The 19573-nt window shown below is 36.7% G+C and overlaps 2 protein-coding genes across 4 annotated transcripts in view; both read right to left on the reverse strand.

Moving 5' to 3' along the window:
- rnf213a (ring finger protein 213a) overlaps positions 1 to 11212 on the reverse strand; it is a 36577-nt gene extending 25365 nt beyond the window's left edge. The window contains exons 1-23 of the mRNA XM_008416236.2: positions 11053 to 11212; positions 9626 to 9741; positions 8752 to 8909; positions 8043 to 8266; positions 7488 to 7980; positions 7248 to 7396; positions 6993 to 7163; positions 6404 to 6609; positions 5981 to 6273; positions 5637 to 5893; positions 5257 to 5469; positions 4963 to 5155; positions 4653 to 4708; positions 3572 to 3746; positions 3330 to 3488; positions 3139 to 3237; positions 2924 to 3046; positions 2529 to 2712; positions 2152 to 2325; positions 1898 to 2050; positions 1203 to 1813; positions 316 to 475; positions 8 to 225 (exon numbers count right to left, since the gene is read on the reverse strand). Of these exons, the coding sequence (XP_008414458.1) occupies positions 8 to 225; positions 316 to 475; positions 1203 to 1813; positions 1898 to 2050; positions 2152 to 2325; positions 2529 to 2712; positions 2924 to 3046; positions 3139 to 3237; positions 3330 to 3488; positions 3572 to 3746; positions 4653 to 4708; positions 4963 to 5155; positions 5257 to 5469; positions 5637 to 5893; positions 5981 to 6273; positions 6404 to 6609; positions 6993 to 7163; positions 7248 to 7396; positions 7488 to 7980; positions 8043 to 8266; positions 8752 to 8909; positions 9626 to 9725 (4569 nt within the window). The 5' untranslated portion in view covers positions 9726 to 9741; positions 11053 to 11212. The remainder of the gene's footprint in view (positions 1 to 7; positions 226 to 315; positions 476 to 1202; positions 1814 to 1897; positions 2051 to 2151; positions 2326 to 2528; positions 2713 to 2923; positions 3047 to 3138; positions 3238 to 3329; positions 3489 to 3571; positions 3747 to 4652; positions 4709 to 4962; positions 5156 to 5256; positions 5470 to 5636; positions 5894 to 5980; positions 6274 to 6403; positions 6610 to 6992; positions 7164 to 7247; positions 7397 to 7487; positions 7981 to 8042; positions 8267 to 8751; positions 8910 to 9625; positions 9742 to 11052) is intronic.
- Positions 11213 to 14872: 3660 nt separating this feature from the next.
- LOC103468859 (B-cell receptor CD22-like) overlaps positions 14873 to 19573 on the reverse strand; it is a 12977-nt gene continuing 8276 nt past the window's right edge. For 2 of the 3 annotated variants that reach the window (XM_008416233.1, XM_008416232.1), the window contains 9 exons: positions 18690 to 18879; positions 18285 to 18614; positions 17951 to 18196; positions 17239 to 17496; positions 16997 to 17087; positions 16570 to 16621; positions 16211 to 16347; positions 16072 to 16122; positions 14873 to 15974 (listed from right to left, as the gene is read on the reverse strand). In XM_008416233.1, the coding sequence (XP_008414455.1) occupies positions 15968 to 15974; positions 16072 to 16122; positions 16211 to 16347; positions 16570 to 16621; positions 16997 to 17087; positions 17239 to 17496; positions 17951 to 18196; positions 18285 to 18614; positions 18690 to 18744 (1227 nt within the window). In that variant the 5' untranslated portion in view covers positions 18745 to 18879 and the 3' untranslated portion in view covers positions 14873 to 15967. The remainder of the gene's footprint in view (positions 15975 to 16071; positions 16123 to 16210; positions 16348 to 16569; positions 16622 to 16996; positions 17088 to 17238; positions 17497 to 17950; positions 18197 to 18284; positions 18615 to 18689; positions 18880 to 19573) is intronic. The other variant, XR_534258.1, reaches the window with a different exon arrangement.

Genomic DNA, 19573 nt, shown 5'->3' on the forward strand with positions numbered 1-19573 from the left:
CTCTCACCAGTTTTTTTGGCAAGTTGTTGTCATTCTCCAAAGCCCTCCAGAGCTTGTTGAGCACATCTTTGAAGGCACGAAAACCAGAGTCTGGCTTAAGCTCATAAAGCACAGAAGAGTAGCCAAGGACGGCGTCATGGAAACAAGCTACACGATCCACATCCATGTCATTCTCTCCAGCAGAGATAGAAGCCAAGTCGACAAACACCTTCAACTCATTGATATCTAAAATTACAATTTAAATGGACATTTTCAAATAGTTTTCCAACATACCACTTGCATAAATGTATTACATGAAAACAGAAGTATACACACCCTCCAGGGCATCCTTTACCCATCTTACAAAGTGTCGTCTGAGTCCTAGTTCATGTAAACACAACCTGCGAGACTCTGTGATGTCAACCAGCACCATCTTTGCCTGCATCAAGTCGTTGTCAATCCTATTTAGCGGTTCTCTCTTAAAGTCTTCACGAATCTGAAGAGAAATGAGAATTGAGTTTGAGTGTGTTATTAAGAACACATTCTATGAATGTGTAATATTCATAAACACACCCCATCTGACCTTTCACACACCTTTAACTAAATGTCCTTGGTACACTAAGATTTAGTATAATCAACCTCTTATACTCAAGACATCTTGAATATTTAGCATTCAATATGCCACTGAATGTTATGACCCTGAAGTGATATCATTTTAGGTTTGTCTGAATGCTTATCAATATACATTTTTCCCTCTATACCTGCAACAATTTCTTTAGCAATTTTATTTCTGGGTTCCCAACTAATTGATTGTTCAAAAGTGAGGAACTATGCAGTCAACACACAGAACTAAAACTAATCATGGCCCATTAAGTTTATGAGAAAAGCAGAACTACTGTTGGAGCAGAAGCTCGTCATCACTTCCATTTGACATATAAAACAGAAACGTTCTTGCCCTACACTTTCAAGTTATTTTCTGGTGTTGGTGACACGGACCTGTCATGGTAACAGGGAAAATAACATGCAATAGATGTTTGGAAACTTTGAATTTGTCTCTTCTTTCTCCCTCTTTCAAATCATTTTTCTTTTTTTACGTGTGATTAAAGTCATTCAATAGGTGAATCCTTCAGACAAACTCTCAATAGTTTTTGTTGACAAATTATGAGATGATTCATGACACCGATTATTCAAACACATTAACATATTTAAACATGGCGACTTACAACATCCGTCAGCGTTTCCAAGACCTTGAAGTCCCCTTGAAGACCAAGTGTGTCTTTGACCATCATAATAACTTTAGCAGATTCCACAGCGAGATGAAGCTCGTGATATTGCTGAACCTGTTGAACCCTGTTATGAATCCACTGCTTGTTTGCAGATGTCTCCTGTTTACACATGATGCCAAGCTCCTGAGTGAGATCTTCGTACTTGTCCTTGTAGGCTTTGAAAAGCTGGTCGACTTCTTCAAGTCTTATGCTTCCATCTTTTAAGTGAGTGTAGATGTCTTTGTATTCATCCCTACAAGGCAAGAAGATCTGATCGTATATCATTTCTGGTGTGGCACTGATGTCAGATATCTCCCCCTCCGCATCTTCCATTTCGTCCCTGGCCATTTCTTTGGCAAATTTTTCCCAACACATTTGTAAGACAATACTTTCATTGAATGTGTACAGGAATGTTGCCATGTCTCTTATTTCCTCGTCCAGGCTGAAGAAGGTAACGATTCCAGACATTGTGGTGGCCAGCTGGTCAAAATGATGAGCTTCCATGAAATAGTTCAAGGGCATCATCTCAATGTTGACTTGTGTTTTGTCCTCCAGGTCAGAAACATCAACTAATAAAAGAAATTAAATAACCACATGTCAACTTTGCAACAACAAATCAAAGTTAACTAAACTCCTTTGTGTAAGCTTCAGACCTGGCATATGTTCTTCAAGTTTGTGGCACATTGTTAATATGACATCCACAAGCTCCTTTTCGTGGTACACAGCCTTAACTTCTTCTGCTCTGTGTTGCAAAAACCTTTTCATTTTGGAAAGATCCCTGTGGTGTTCTTCCTCAGTGAGGCAGTCTTTTAAAAACATAACAATACAAAAATATCAACAGTTTCTTTTTTGAATTTTTTAAGTCAATTGTTTCAATTTCAGTTTTTATTTTGAAATAATTTCTTACCAATCTTCAGCAGTTCTAAGAAGGCATCTTTCCTCTCCAGAATGATGTTGAGCAGACTGATCTTAATGTCTCCATGTATCAGCTGGTTGATTATGGCTGTGAAGGCTGATATGGCTATGACCAATCGGTCTTTGGCATCTTCAGAGAGCTTCTCAATCAGCTTCTTCTCTGCACCTGTACATATAGAATTTAAAAGCAATTTATCCCAAAGCAACCAGCCAAATCACGTGTTAATTATCTCCAGTTTGTGGCTTGTTGTTTTATTGGTTTTTTTTAAACAACGGGTTACTCAGTTTTGTGTGCCCTTCCAAACTAAAGAATGCTTTTCTTCAGACCTTATTGTTTTATAGGTTCTTTGTTTTTAAGTGAAAAAATACCATATAGATGAAAAATGTCTTTAGCTGCCGTCCAGGAGAGGAGGTGCTGAAGAACCACTTCTTCTTTCTCCTGATATTTTCCTTGACCATCCGTGGGCCAGGACTTTTGGATGATTGCAGAGATGAGATTCCCAAACTTCCAGTTTATCTTAAACCTCTCAAACAGTTTCCCTTCAGATCTGGTCTGCATACAATGAGAAGACAATCATTCATCTAATCAATGGAAAAAATTCAAATGTGCAGTCTATTTTTGTTAATTTTTCTTTTCTTGTCAAGGTGCTTATAATATATTTAAAAAATGTAACCATTTTGCCCATTGGATACATTTTTATTTTCACATAGCCAACACTGCCAAAAGCTAGTGAAGCAAAGCAATAAAATTAAAAGTCTGATACCTGGCACAAAGATGTGACGGCTTCAAGAGCACACTTCTCAATGCTGGCAGCAACATGTGGATAGGAAGCATTAAACTCCTCTATGTTTGTACAGTAGAATTCAATTTGATCAAGTGCAGTTTCCTAAAGCAAAAACAACAAAAAATTCCATAAATTAATTAAGTCACTGTCATCTCTTACTGAAAATAATCTTAACTCTCCAGTGTATCACCTACCTGTTTGAACTTGCCCTCAAAGTCCATAATAAATGTTTGCCTCCATTCTTTTGTACATTTTGTATCTTTAAAGTTAATGGAGATAATGTTGTTCCATGTCTGAAATGCAAGAATAAAAAAAATCTATAAGATGCATGTTTTGTCAATATTTGGTATTTAGCTAAATAGATTAAAAAAAAAAAACAACTCACCTCCAGTTCTGTTGTTTTTGCTGAGTAAAAGGATGTCAGTCCCCACCTTAGTAAACTTTGTTTGAATGACCGATTCATCCAGTTTCTCATGATTTCCATCCCYTGATAGATTACCAAGTCTTTTGCATTTTGCTGTTCTCCATCTCCATCCTCAGACTCCTAAATAGTATTTACAATTTTCAATTTGTGCATGCGAATGTAAGGCAAACTAAAACATCACATATATGAACTATGTTTCTTACTTGTTCCTTGTTAGTCAAAAAGAAGTCTAAAACTGAAGCAACAAGATGTGTCGCTGCCACAGGGATCTCAGTAAAGTTTTGGGTATAAGTTCCTGGTTTGACTCCTTTGCAGAGCTTCTCTAACAATCTCATTGCAGTTGTCAGACATTCCTTCCTGTAAACCTGTGTGAAGCCACTAAGACGAAGAAAATGAATAGATGAGTTGGGTGATAGACATAATGGTTTTTAATACCTTTACAGTCCAGGGTGAGTTCTTTACCATTTTTTTTTAAAGAAAATATTAAGCACAGCCAAAATAATCTGTACCAATTGCCCACTGACATCGATGAATGGCTTTATTAAATCAAATCCATAGTTCTTCTGTCCAAATATGACAAACTCACTCGCTATTGCTGGCCGTTAGATGCAGTAGAGGCTTATTTTTTTTCCCCATCTGAGCAAAATGAATAAAAATTAATTTGTGCGAAAAAGTGAGATTTTCACCAGCTTCCACTCACTGATTGGTTTTGTTTTCTTTTCCTAAATCAAGTACTTCATGGCTCACTACTGCATGGTCATTTGGTGGAACAGCTTTAGAGAAAAAGATCAAAGAGTAATAAAACATTCCCATTAGTAATTTTAAGTCTGCCAGAAGCAAAGCAGCTAGATTTCATACTAAGTTAACTCCTCCGAAATAGGCAAACCACCACATAACTCTTTGCCTTGTGAACTCACATTGGACGTGAATATTTTGCAATATATCTTATGTCATTAGCTGAGCATTGGCCCATGCAATAACAGCCAGGTTTAGTATTCTTTAAGTAACAGCATGTACATATAGTAATTATTCTGAGTTACACACCTAAACATAATTGATGCAACCCTTACGTTTTCAGTTTTATTGTGACTACACACCCATCTCTAAAAACTCGCACTCATCTAATGTTGACAATTATTGTTAATGTAAAAGGGACTGGTTCTGGTTCCTTAACTTAAAGATCATTGCTTGAATCCTTAGCTAGTAGTCATAAATGAATACAATTTGCAGGCTTCACAAACACACAAGATTTTATATAATAGTGTCATATATTGATGTCACTACCTGTATTTGTCCTCAACGAGGTGCTGTTGGATGTGGGCAAGAATTTCAGTGACGTTCTAGAAAAGCATAACAGAAAACCAGAAATATAATTAATTGACACTGTCACCAATAACTCTTGACTACCATTCTAGAAGGTAACACATTTCCATGCGGTTAGACAGGTTCATATGTCTATGTTGCACCTACAATACTGTTTGGGAATTGGCAATATTGAGATATGTGTAAAAGCTGGTGACTTCAGAGATATAATGATGAATGACCATGCAGGGTTTAATCTACATTTACCACTATTGTCCAGATTTCCACTCACCTGAGAGCTGCTGGCTGTAATTTCCTGAGGAACCTTATTGGTAAAAACTTGAAGTATGTCCAGAAGCTCAAGATTAATGTTGGTGCAACATTCCAGCTGTCCCTCAAGAGGCATCAGGTACAAGCAGGACCGAACTAAAAGTGGATCCACCTTCATCAAGTGACTGTTGTTCTTCATCACATTTATAAGTGCTCTGAACAAAAAACAATCAAAAAGATGGTCAGTAACATTGGTCTATTTGAAAACGAAAACTTAAAAATAATGTGCAGACAGCTAAAAACTGATGGGTCTTACTTCCTGTCTTGACTGTAAAAGCATGTTTGGTTGTTAATGTCAATGCCTTCCAAACCTGCCCAGGACGAATTATAGTTTTTGTTTCCAGAGGTTTTTCTTTCAAAGGGCTTTATGGTGCCTCTCAGCAGATGAAGGAGAGGCAGTACCATAATCCATCGAGGCATTGTAGCTTTTTTGACTATTTTGATGAGATCCACCAGCATTTCTGGCAAACTACAAACATTTAAAAATTGGTTAATAATCTGTGGGATTTAATGTTTTGCAAATAAAATGCCTGAGAATTTATTCTACGTCATTGCTTCCAAACATAGGTCTTAATCATCTTCTTTACTAAAATTCATGTTTTGTAATTAAAATTAAAAGGTATTTTGGGTACCTACTTTTTGAATACTGAAACAGCTTGAGAAAAATTTGCCCAGTACTGAAGAAATTTGTCCTTCTCTAGTTCAGGCAAACACAGTGCAGAACAGAGGCGGAAGAGCTCAGGATTTTCAAGTTTGATTTTGTACTGTTTCCACACATGAAGCATGACCACAGCTGCTCTCATGGGGTCTGGGATGTACAGATTTTCCTCAGCCCTATCCTGGAGTTGAGGGATCACGTGTGTCAGCATGAACTCTTTCAGGATCTTCCTCACCTATAATATTGCATAAAAAAAAAAAGAATGAATTAAATTGGCCAAAAATGAGGGTCTAGATTACAAACATACAATTTCTGAACTTACATCGTCTTCTCCAAATTGTAAGGAGTACCATTTCTTTTGCTTCTCCTCAAAAACAAAAGGGTTTGCATAAACCTGGAAAAACTGATTTAGCTGAATTTGAAAACTTTTTACATTGGTATCACTCCAGCTCTTTAGAAGATCAAATATCAACTGCAGCATCACATTTGCAGCAATTTCTCTTCCTTGAATCAGATTTTTACGTTGTTCAGGCCAAATTGTTTCCTTGAGGCGGGTGAACATGTTGAGCTTTGATGGCTCAGCGCAGATGATGTCGTCATACTGATGCCAGTCCCCTTTACCAGAAAATACAAAACAAATACTAGTGTTTGCTACACAACCACGGCTTAATATAGATACAACTGCTAAAATACTAAAATTACTGCACAGCTTGACTGAGAGAAGACTTTTTAAAAATGTATTTACCATCATCAGTGATGAGGTGTTTGTTCACAAACAAGCATCTGTTGGTATGGTGATGTGTAGAATCCAGTTTGTATATGTACTCAAACTCATAAATACCCTTTTTTTTCTTATAGACAACATATTTGTATGCTATGGACTCAGACACAGTTTTGTCTTTTCTCGTTATGAGGCATCCTTCAACAAGAAAACCATGATCTCCAAGATCCCTGCAGAGGAGAACAAATTATAGGGCACATGTTGTATTGTAACATCAGTGAGACAAGGATGAAGTACGAACTTTACAATTTTGTGGAAGAACCAAAAACAATGTATTTCTCTTAAATTTCATGCACTATTGAAACATCTCTAATTATTTGTCATTTCTTTATTGTTTGCAACCAGAGCCAGATCCTCTTTGAAAGTATTGTTAAATAATGCTTCTTCGAGGTGTCTTTTTTCCTAGAAAAAATATTTTTCTAGAAAAGCTTTTCACTCTTAAATATAAACCATTCAAACAATAAAAACCTCCTAAAATCAAATGGTGAAACAGTTTTGTGTCAACATTTAACATAACTTAGCAAAGAGTTAAAACCTAAGATTTCTTTCCTACCTGGTTACCTCCAGCTCAGCCATATCATCATACCAGCTATTTGCAATAGGTTTCCCAGCTCTGATAAAGATTCGATCTTCATCAGGATTAAATTTAAAATCCTTTGAAAGAACTGCATGGAAGTAAATTGTGAGCCTGTCTCGTGTGACAACGTTTTTGTTTTGAATTTGCCTAGAAAACAAAGAGAAGAAAATTGGTTTACTGAACATAATTCTTCAAAAATAAAAGTAGTTTTAAAAGTTACATGCGTCTTACGTTTTAGGCAGTGGTGCTGCTGGAGTGTTGGTTTTTGTGCTTTTCTTATTGTCTTGATTTTGTTGCTTTTCTCCACCTGAAACTTCATCCTGCCTGTTCTCAGTGTCCATTTTGTTTTCCGGATCCACACTGGAGCCTGAGTTATCAGCCTGCAATGTTAAGTATAAATGCTATTTATACACACCTTACACAGGTCTTTTTCATTAACAATTTTGTACAACAAACATTAACCAACAGTACCTTTGATGGCGCTGATTTCTGCTTCTGGTCCTGCTGACCTTTTCCTTTCGGTTTCTGATCTCCTTGACCTTTAGCCTTCTGATGTGTTTCTTCTGTCTGTTTTGCTTTTGGATTTGAATTAGCATTCTTGTCCGGTCTAGATTCTACAGTAACAACAGGTACATTCTTGTTTTTGGAATTTTTTGGGATAGATTTTTGCTCTTTAGGATCAGCAGTCTTTGCTCCCTCAGCTGAAACTGACTGGGTGACCTGCTTGTTTGTTGAGGCTGAAGGTTGAGCTGAAGCATCGCCTGCTCCTTTCTCAGGTGTTTGATCCTGAACGGACTTATTGTCATCAGTCTCTTTAGCATTGGTTTCCTCAGACTGACTTGCAGAAGTCTCCTCAGCTGTAGATACAGGTTCTTCAGTCGGTGTACTTTTAGAGGAGGCTGCCATGCTATTAGCTGGTAATGAAGTAGGCTGCTGTTGGGGCGAGGGGGAATCATCTTGGTGTAAGGGGGGATCATCTTGGTGTGAGGGGGGATCATCTTGGTGTGAGGGGGGATCATCTTGGTGGAGGGGGGATCATCTTGGTGTGAGGGGGGATCATCTTGGAGTGAGTCTGTTGTTTCCTCCATATTGGCATCTGAGCTTTCACTGTCACTGGAGTCTCCTCTTTCTTGTCTCGTCTTTCCCTGACTGTCTTCCAAAGATACGAGTGACGGGTCAGACTGGCTCTGATCTTGGTCTGAAGGCATGTTGTCGCCTTTCTTCTTTTTGTTTTTCTTTCTTTTCTTCTTCTATAAAAAAGGACAAAATAAAATATATATGTTTTAGCAAATAATAAATCGCATTCTGGACATACAAAGAATTAATTCTGGCCCTTTTTACAGAGATCATACAATTTCTAAAAGGTTTCTTTACATTTTCAATTCAAAATTCCGTTCTTATGACTCAAATTTACAGATTCTGAGTCACTTTTATACATTTTCCTAAAATGTAAATGCATAACTGCATTTCATTGTAAACATCATATATTTATGGTAGATATTTGTACAGCAGTCAGGCTTCAGAAGTTGAAGCTGCTAAAACCGCTGACTGACTTACAGAGTCTGGAAATAACATTATTGCATACTCTATTTTCATCGCAATACTTTTTTCATACTCAATAGAAACCTTATTTTTGTTATGAATAACTATGAGCTATGTGTCCACAGGAACAGTTCTTGCCAACACTTAGGATGATCTTATCAATAAGAAGAGTAAAACAGTTCAGATTACTTACTCTCACCTTTTTCTTTGGGTTGAATTGTTCATCATTTGGTCGTTTGGCCGATTTATTGGAGTCCATGTTCTCTGCGTGATGGACATTTCTCTGAGAGTTTGATTCCTCCATTTTGCTTTCAGAGTTTGCAATCAGGGACTTAGGCTGATTTTCTGTGTCTGCAACAGGGAAATAAAGCTAAGAATAAAAATCAAATTTCACAAAACAGACACTTGAAACCAACTTTGATTTCTAATATAGTTTTTTCATACTTGTGCTTATTACTGCAATGTCTTGTAATTTGTCAAAATATACAATTGATCTAAACTTCTTAGCAAGTTGATTAGGTTATTTTTTTTTATTCTTGGTACTAAAAATGAAATAAAACCCTACTTCAATAATCATTTATTCCAAACCCATAATATTCTGCATCAAATTATAACTAGATGTCATAGAACAGAGGTTGACCAGATTTTTTAATGCAAATGTGCTCTGGCAGGAGTTTTAGTGATGCTGTCGGTCAGTTTTGAAAGACAAAAAGGCCCATTGCATCACAGATCCTCCACCATGCTTAACAATGGGCATGAGGGGCTTTCTAACATGTTTTTTGTTTCACAACAAATCCACCACCAGCGGATTTTTCCAAAAAGCCTAATCTCAGTTACATTTGACCAAACCTTATAATTTCACTTAAAGTCACAAACACAATAAAATGAAAACACGAGATGACACTACTGCTATAAAAGACTAAGTAATTTTAAGGTTTTTTTTATAGCTTTTTAAAATACAGATTTGTTTAATTTTTAAACATATGAGCATAAAAACCTTTTTTTTCAAAATGATTAGTTATGTTAAATCATGAGAATAAACTGAATCTCTAAACTTGTCCACTTACCTTCTGTGTTTGATGTTGTGGCAGAAAGCTTGAGGCCACACTCACTGCAAAACTTGGATTTCTTATCCACAATAGCATAGCCACAACTTGGACACTTCATCGTCAGGCTTCTGTGACTGATACAAAGGAAGGAAATATCTTGTATTTGATTCCCCAATATAATGCAGTATCCTTTCACTTTCTGTTATATCAAGCACGGTATCATGATGGAGYGCTCAGATTTACACACAGAAAAGTAGTTCACCTCATGATCTCTCACCAACATTTACGCAACAAACTGACCTGCAAGTCCTTTGTTATGTATCACAATAAAAATGTTCTTTTCAAGGAGTGTCACTGGGAGCTGTTACACAGCAGCCATCTGTCCCGCCAACTACCATGTGTTGATACACTGACCTCCGCAAAAAATCGAGGGGAGAGGTGATTAGGTTAATTTTTTTAACCTAATCACCTAATATAAGATTTTTCTTATATTATTATAAGAAAAATCTTCAAATAATATAAAAATGATATTTAGGTTAAAAAAAAATACATCTAATTGGCTGAAGTTTAACAGACCTCACTTGGTACTCCTAGATAACACTTTCTGATGGGTTTCATTTTCCTTTCTCCACCCTGCAGATAGTTGCTTAGTCATGTGGGGCACAGCAACAGTATAATTAAAGAATCACAATAAATCTAGATTACACCTACTGGGCTCACATTTAATGCAGAGTTTTAAAAAAATAATACAATGCATTTATTTTAACTATTTTATTCTTTATTATTTCAAATCAAATCTGGGTCAACCTTATGAATAAATATTTTTGATAATGATTTATTTCACATTAATGTGAATCATTATTAAGATGGTAATTATTGTTTAGATTTGTCTCTGCTGAAAACCTCCAGTTCTGAACGAATGACGACAACTGTAGGCAACACAGTTAGATTTTTTTTTAGCTGTACCGTGCAGCATCACCTGATAAGAAACGATCTTTGGCTATATATGTCGGCCAATCACATATCAGCGAATAACTTCCTTGTTATTTTGACTACACAAAAACGTGAACGATAGCTTAGCTATTACTTTAACAGCTACCGTGATCATTGAAATAAGTCCCATCAGGCATTCTCACTAAAAGCCATAAGTCGCATCAGAAAAATACCACCACCGCTATGAGCAGCTAGTGAGCTACCTAGCCCAGTGGTAAACACTTGCTAACTTTAGCTTCTTCTCTCCTCTTTCAAACAGAAACTAACCCATGACAGCTGTAAATTTAGGTGTACGCCGAACCACAACACTGTTTTAGCCCAGTAATCCTCCACTTACTCAGCTGTGTCTTGTCACAACGAGCTCTTACAGTCTCTCCAGCTAATAGGATTAGGATACTGGCATGACCGCATGCCGGATGGCTTGTAGCAAAAACAAACATTTCAGCGCTCACCAGAACCGAGTGGGTCCTCAATCTTCTCTCTGCTGTCCAGTTCAGTAAAGTCTACGTACCATCTCTGCTGCATGCACTATGACTCACTGCTGGCTGCTCTGGGTTGAGACGTCTTCTCGCTCAGGCACGTTTCCGTCTCTTCTAAAGTTTCGTTTCATCCTAACTGGGCGTAAACCTTCAAAGTTTACTTTTACTATGAATCCTAAACGTGAGAGTTCCGATCCCAACTTAATGTGAGGATATAAATGAAAAAAAAAAAAAAGTAATTTTACCTCCATTTTTTATTTGAAGTACGTGGGAGCTTAAAATTATTTTTATATAACAAGATTTCAAGAGCTGTGCAATAAAACAGATCACTGATTATAAAACAGTGACCCCCTCTGGGCAAAAAATGTTCCCCAAACATCCTACTTTCATAACTGCTGTACCTCCATATTTATCCTTGTTGGCTAAAATACATGCAGTGCAATGTAAGAACAATGCACCAAAACTAAGATAATACATTTCTGGAATTTCAACTAATCAGTTAATGAGAGTTATTTATGTTAAGCCCTTTTTAAATGGACAAGAGCAACAGAAAGTGGAGGAAAAACAACTAAATATTAACGAAAAGACCAGGGGTCGAATTTTGTTAAAAAGCAACATAAAAATATTTTTAATCCCATGTGGTCTAAATTTCTTGTTTTAATGTGTGGATTTTTCACACCACTAGTCTAGTTTGTGGTGTGAAACTAGTGTTTGTACTGAAATGTGTACAAACACACCTTAGTTTTACAATTATGACCAGTGACTAGTGACACGAATAAAACTGGTTATAAATCTTCATCATTTGGGGACAACTTAACCATCTCCAATCATGGTTGTTGGTTCAAGTGGAGCTTAATCGTGAATCTCTGCAGATCGCTGCTTCCACTTGGCATAAAAAAAATATATTCTTTGCCCTAGTAGAAAAAGTAACAAGTCTAAAATTACATATTTGGTATAACCAGATATCCATTTTATAACTTCTGGGAAGAAGTTTCTTTGAAACATCTTTAGAAAGACTTCAACAATAATTCTCCTAGCTTCTAAATGGCATCCTAAAACTCTTCATTAGTGTTTAATTAGTCAAGAATATTCCACATTGCTTCATTATTGATGACATCTGGGCTTTGGAGATGCCAGTTCATCATTATTTTTATTAATCAGTCTTGCTTTTATAAATATAAGCAATGCTTTTGGCTTAGTCTATCAGGACTACTGTTAATTTTATTGAAATATAATGTAATTTTCTTGAAAAGAACAACAACCGAACCATGATTTAACCATCAACCCGTTTAACAGTTGATTTCAGACACTGTTGTAGAACTTTGTTTTTAATACATTGGACATATCCATATTACTTGTTATAAACTTTGAACAACATATACAAAATTAAGAAATTCCAAATAGCTTAAAAGTGATTCCTGCAAATGTTTCTGTGCCGTCAAAAGTTAATTATAGCTTGGCAATGTAAGGGAAGAGTCTTCATTGATAACTTTCACTTTCTCTTTTGAAAAACAACCCAAGACTTATAAGAGGAACTGTAGCACTAGAAGTGAAACAAAAGTGATCAAATTTGACTTTTAAAATACTGTTAAATGAAACACAAAACTTCCAAATAGAACATAACCTAAAGTCACGGAGGAATGTTTAGTTGCCTAGTAGCAGCACTGGATAAACTGGTTAGTTAAAGACGGCATGCCCTCAAGATGGAAAGAACTGATTTGTTTGTTTGTTTGGCACTTTGAAGCTACATCCAGGCTGTGCAGAAGCTAAAAACAGCATTAGATAATTTAATATCACAAAAAAGAGCACACTTAAGTAAAACAAGCAGATAAATCTCACTCTAAATGTTCTTTTAGATAAAGTCTGCATCACCCGATTTACAATTTAATAGACACTTAAAGCTTAAGCTTGAAATGCCTGCAGGATGACCTTCGATGTTGTTATGAGTCAGTTCTCCTTATAGCTGCCATGTGACACTCACTCGCCGTTTTGTTCAGGCTTTCCACAGTCAGGACACTGAGAATTGATCAAAAGGCCATGCTGTGCTCCTAGATGTTCAGCAGAGGGCAGAGTGGGACAGAATCTGAGTGTGTGTGGAACAAAGTGACATCTCGGCCAAAGGATTTCGCAGGCGACTTCTTCAGTCATCTATAAGAGTCACATGGGTTATCTGTCTGTAACACTACAGATTGGTGTTTCAGCAGAATCACTCCACTTTCACATTTTCAGGTTTTTGTTAAAACATAATGCCATGGCAACTTGGATCAGAGCTAAAGGTTCACTCGGGCTGTCAAGAGTTTAAGATTAGAAAAMGTGTCTTTCATCCTGAAGAATACAGCAGTTACATACGGTCCCTTCAATGCAAAGAGCAACGTGAGACGAAAGCATGGTGATATTCTAAACGCTTTACCAAAATTTGAACGAACCAAACGAAAAGTAAAAGAGATGCTTTTTGTGAGGAAATAGAAACTTACTATAGGGCTTTTCAGTTCTCGTCCTGTATTAAAAACTAGATTCATAATTAATGTTGGGACATTTTATGAGGATGCTTTCACAGTCTTAAAGAGACAGTAGCATCAAGAATAAGATTAAAAAGAGGGTTCCAATGCAAGCTAAGGCTGAAATCATTTCACATCTAGTCAATGGTTTTGTGTTTAAAATGTGGATGTCTTCCTGCTGTTCTTTGTTCTGCCTCTTATGATTAAATCGAGTGTCTGCATTTAAAGTTTGTGGGTGTAACATGACGGCATGTGAAAATTTCCAGAGGTGTGATTTATGTGGCTGCAACTTAAATGCAAGTTGGGAAATAACTTTCAAAGACAAACACATGTTGTGTAAGCCAGGTACTTCATTATTTTAGAGAAATCAGACAAGAGTTGCCTAGTATTGCATTTTTCATTTCTCTTTCATGCGTATTAAAGAGCAGATCAAAGCCATCAAAGCTTTCTCTGTACATCTATAACTCAAAATGACGTTGCTTGATGTCTGCGATGTGCGGGGGTTTAGCGGCGACGTTCTGAAAAAGAGAAAAGACATGTTTCCACCAAGGCTGCCTTAAGCACTCGGTTATTAATGTTTAAACTATGCTTGTTGAACTTTACCTGCAAACTTTGCTGTATATCACACATCTATCACTCACACGGGAGTCCGTCTGCTCTAGCCTGTAGGTGACGCAGTCGATGAGCGACTCTGCATCAATGGCTCTATGAAAAAACTGTTTGCAGCTAAATAAAATATCTCATGTCTATCTTTCTCTTGGAGTTAACAGATGCCTCGATGACCTGAGCGTCACACGAGACTTTCTTTGTGCATTTGAGGTTTTGCTGTACAAGCTGATGTAGACGAGTTCTGGCTACACAGTAATCACAAACAAGACTTGGTATAGGGAATAATTATCTTTATGTGTACGTTTGATCTCTGAGTCACTGTCACATCTTTTTGAGCAACAAATCTAGTACATGAAAGAATCTGGATATATCTTTTGCTGATTTCCATAACCTTAGTCTTGCTCATGGTTTTTTAGATGCAAACAATCTTCATAGTTCATTTTGTTAGAGAGCTATACAAACAGCCTTTTTTTTTTTTTTTCAAAGAATGTCATTGACAGAGTATGTTGCGTACCCTATGAGGGCAACAACATCCCCAGACAGTGAGAACTGTTGAGACAGACGTAGTTATGACGACAGCATTTCTAAATTCCCTGAAGAGCAAATGCATGAAAAGAGGCAAATTGAGGCAAATTCAAGTCTACTTTTATTCTTTTTGTTTTTACAAAACCTTAAAGCATCAAAATTACATATTAATGTTAAATGTTAGGATGTCATGATCCTAAATATTTATCTAAGTCTAATCATATGTGATTTGTCTTAAGATGGACTCTTTTGACTAACAAAAGTCAGAAAGGTTTCATTAAACAGATTGAGTGCAGACATCAAATGTTTTATTCCACATGTTGATGCCTATCTGAAAAAAAATGGCTTCCTTTAACAACCAAGCAACAATGAAGAAATTCACAATTTTACTTCATAAAAATGTCCAAATCAAAATCTGGAAAAGTGAATCCATTTTCAAACACTATCTGGATGGTTGCTCCCTTTCACTTGAGACAAACAGACCTCCAACCCAGAGAGAGCATGTAGGAGTGGTCATAAGGTCATAGTGGTCATGTGCGGCTCCAACTTCACATCTGAAAGAACCACAGATTTAAGTAACAGGCCACAAAAGCAGCTGTGAAAAAAATGGCCAGTAAATAACACAGGAAGTGGTAGCAGGTGGTGAGGYGCTGTCGTTCTATTGCGGTGGATGAGTCACTTTTGCGCAGACAGACGTTCAGATCTTTCTTTAGAATTTACAGGTAAAATTCAACAGTTACTAAAAACAATGCCTTTCTTGGCTTTAGAAGTAAAAACCGAACATTCTTTCCAGGTTTTCTAGACAGCCACAAGGTGTGTCTAGCTATGATTGTGGGAAGGAACACTCCAAACTTCTCAAAGATGCTTTGAGAAAATGTCTATTCTAGTATCTCGCAAGAATCATACACTGAAAGTTTCCTCACATAAAAGAGATGGAGAGAAGTAACTCACTGTTAGTCATTGAAAACAACTTGTTCTGTAGTCACATACCAATAAATATGCAAATATAGACAAACAATGGTACTTTTGGGCTTCAGCATTTTCTCAGTAAATCTGATTGGAGTTTTATTTTTCAGTTATCATCAAGAGTGATACTACCTGGCAGACAGACTAAATGTGAGTTGCTGTACTTCTTTTCATCTTCTAAGGAGACATCCACCACCCAGAAAAATCCCTCAGAAGAAGGTTTTGCTCTTACTCAGACTGCGCTGTGAGCAATCACATCAAAAGAATGTCCTATTTCAGTGGTTCAAAAGCTAGTTCCTAAAAAAAGAAATAAAATGTTTTTTTTAACGAATCTGTTTAAATCCAAAGATTGTATATACATATATATATATAAAACATGTTTGCTGGACTTTACCTGCGAACTGTGCTGTAAATAACAGTTTCATTTTCATAATCCTCCTGTTTCCTGAAAGTTAAAATGTATATCAACAATTGTACCATCTATTCTATTCATTGATTATAACAACGGGTTTACAAATGTCAGAATGTCTCACATGGTTCTCTTTCTTCCCTTTTGAAATTCAATAGTAGAATATATTATTTCTGTTGTAGCTTCTTCAACCTTAAGATTGTTGACAGCTTGTAACTGGTGACTGTCTTCAGTCCTAAGTCGATTCGCACCATCTGTCCTCTGAATACAAAAATGCAAATACATATTAGTAGATAAATAAAGGAAACAGAAATGTTTAAATATTAAAAGTCAAAGTTTTTAACCCTAGCCATACAAAAGGTTATTTTCCCGCATTTTATCTGTGATGACTCAGAGTTCGAGATGTTTACTTGATTTGGCTTCAGATAAGTCGATAGAACAATGCTGTCTGCGGTTTAAATCAAGGAAACAAAACAAGATGACCTGCATTTCTTCCAGATGTTCTGTCTCTGCCCTCATTTTGTTTTTGGTGAGCCTGAAATAGAGCAAAAAATATATAACTTAGGGTGATTGTTTTTCAAGAAAAAAAAAGAAAATAGTACAAATTGATATTGATGAAAAAAAAAACGATTGTGTTCATTCAGTTTTCTGCATTCAGGTTTTAATGTTTATAGAAACATCGGATTGATCCGTTAGTCTATTTAAGCTCAGAAAATAAATGCAAGGTTCTCCAGTTTGTTCCGTGTAATACTTTACTCAAAAATAAAAAGCGCGTCCTACAAGGATGAGTAACGTGTAAAACTGTTTCGTGCGTGCTCTGCGCACAGAGTAAGGTGGATAAGACTAAAGAATGTATCTGCTTGTTGTAGAGATGATTAAAACCAGTATCACACAAGAACAGACAGCTCACCTGCAAACAGCAATAACAGATGTCATGACTAGAAGCAGCACAACACTGACACTGATAATGACATGCATGTATCTCATAAATGTCCAATAAGCTGTAAAAAAGAACAAAAAAAAAACATTATAGTTTGTCTGGGATGCTTAAAAAGTTATATAAAAGTGCAAGAAAATAAAACCTAATGAGTTTCTTAATGCATTTTCCAAAAACTAGTTCACAGAAGGCGACGACTTTAGCGAAATACTTACGATTCTTCTTCTTCAAAGTGAAAACTTTGGAGTTTTGACTTCCATGTTTGTTGGAGACGCTGCATGAATACTGACCGCCATCATCAGGAAGCAACTCAGCCTGATGTCCAACTTTCTGTATCCAACCGTCTGCTACTTTGAACCAGCTGTAATTCTCTACAGGCGGGTGCGCATCGCTGCAGCAGATCAGGACAATGCTGCCGTTTGACCCCGTCTCAGATGATGATCTGACAAGCACAGATGTGTTCTTGGGTCCATCTGAAAATAAAGGAAAGAATTTACAGCTTAGGTTTTTCCAGGGGGGCATATTGTGCAAATGAGTGTCAGGGAAGATGATTTATCACAACAACGTTGCAGATTACTGCTGCATGAAACATTTGCAGTCTTGCCTTCATCATCCACTTTTACAACACAAACTACAGTCAGTCACTGCTGGGAACAAAAAAATTCTCGGTGGAGACAGCATTTTTAAATTTCTTCTAGGAAAAAAATAATTTCTTTGAGGAAAAGAAAAACTGAAAAAATTAAATATATCAAAAGCACAAATAAAACATACTACTAAAGTTGTATACTTTTCTCAAGGCTCCCTTTCAAACTGATTTTCAAAAAAAAAAAAAACCCTTGTTAGCAAAAGAAATGTCAGCATTACTCAGAGGGAGTAAATGGGTGATTCTGTACACATCAAAGTCTTTCTGTTGAGGCCGATACTCACATTCAACATCGACATGAGCGACTCCTGAAGTTGTTCCGTTTGTCATTTTTAGGGAGCATGTGTAGTTCCCTGAATGTTTAGAGGACACGTTTGTCAAATGAAGTACCGGTCCTTCATTTATGGCTTCTCCATCTTTAAACCAGCTGTACCCATATGAACCTCCTTCACCGTCGCAGCGGTTTTTGCAGGTGAGATTTACTGAATCTCCTTCCTTTATCGCTTCTTTTTGCACCGAAATATTCAGATCTATGAAGATTTGAATTTGATTTTCTTTTAAATTTTCACTTATTTAATGCAAACAGTACGATGTTAAATCAAATGAGAAATGACTTACCAATAACGTTCAATACTAGACCTTTAGTGGGGCATCCTTTGTTGGCATTGTATCTGAAAAAATATCTCCCAGCATCATCATGGCTCACTTTGTGTATTTTCAAAGAGCAGTTATGCACTTTGTCTCCTGTGTACTCAAATCTTTCAGATTCATTCCCAGGGTAAGTTAAAATAAAACGACATTTAGAAGACTTCACATAAGCCCACATGAACCTTTTTACTTCTTGCTTTTCAATATTATTAAAGATACAAAAGAAGACAACAGGCGAGCCTCTGACAGCACAGATGGTTTGCTGGGGGTAATCCACGAAGCACTTGCTGGAGAAAACATCTGGAAAAGGAAAAAATGTCCACATGTTGCAACATACCATAGCTGAAAAATATTTCAAGCGCCGTTTGCATTTACCTTCTGCAAATAGAAGCAACAGGGTCCACATCAATTGTCTGCTTTCAGCCAACATTTTCGGGCCGAGTCAAGTTCAATCTTTCAGGTCTTTTAATTTTAACAGAAGTTTTAACATCTGACAGAGTGGAAGCACAGGCAGTCTCTTTTTCTTTTGCGTGCTTTTCTATCCATCGCCTCAATGTGCAGCTTCCTGTCATGAAAAAACAGGGTCTTAGGTCAAAGCTGCACTTCTCAGCCTATAAAAATCAGGTCACTTACACAAAGCCTGTTTCAGCTCTGAGATGTACAAAATCTCGATGCAGGGAGCCAAGCTTCGTGCACTGCAACCTGATGTTCTTATGTTGTGGTTAACGGTAAGTGCAGGGTTGGTGCCATGATGGTTTAATAGGTTTTGTGCAATGCAATCACACAGCGTGCAAACATAGTGTTTATATCACTGCTGATGATGATGGGCTACAACTTTATTTGTTCTTAAAGAAGTTTTCTGGTAATTTCTGAATAAAAAAAAAAAAAAAGAATCTTGAATTCAAAATGCTCCACTTTTGAATTCATCTTAGGGCAACATACTGTTGCTTCAGTGACTTCCACAAAAGAAGAAAATACCTTTTATTTGATGCCGCAACACAATGAAATTTACTTTCATTTTCCGTTATGTCAAGCATGATTTCATGATTGCTCATAGCTTTATAATAATCACAGATAAAAGTTGTTACCCTCTAATGAACTTTAACTGACAAATGGACTTGTTAGTTGAGGCTCGTAATAAAGATGTTCTTTTACTGTTAAGTGTTTGTTGGCAAATTTTACACAGGAGTTTTCTGTCAACTACAAGTCCTGTCAAAAATGAGGGGAAGAGATGAACCCTTGCTACACAGGATATATAT

This window comes from Poecilia reticulata, linkage group LG8 (assembly GCF_000633615.1).
Source record: "Poecilia reticulata strain Guanapo linkage group LG8, Guppy_female_1.0+MT, whole genome shotgun sequence".
In the NCBI taxonomy this organism is placed as follows: domain Eukaryota; kingdom Metazoa; phylum Chordata; class Actinopteri; order Cyprinodontiformes; family Poeciliidae; genus Poecilia; species Poecilia reticulata.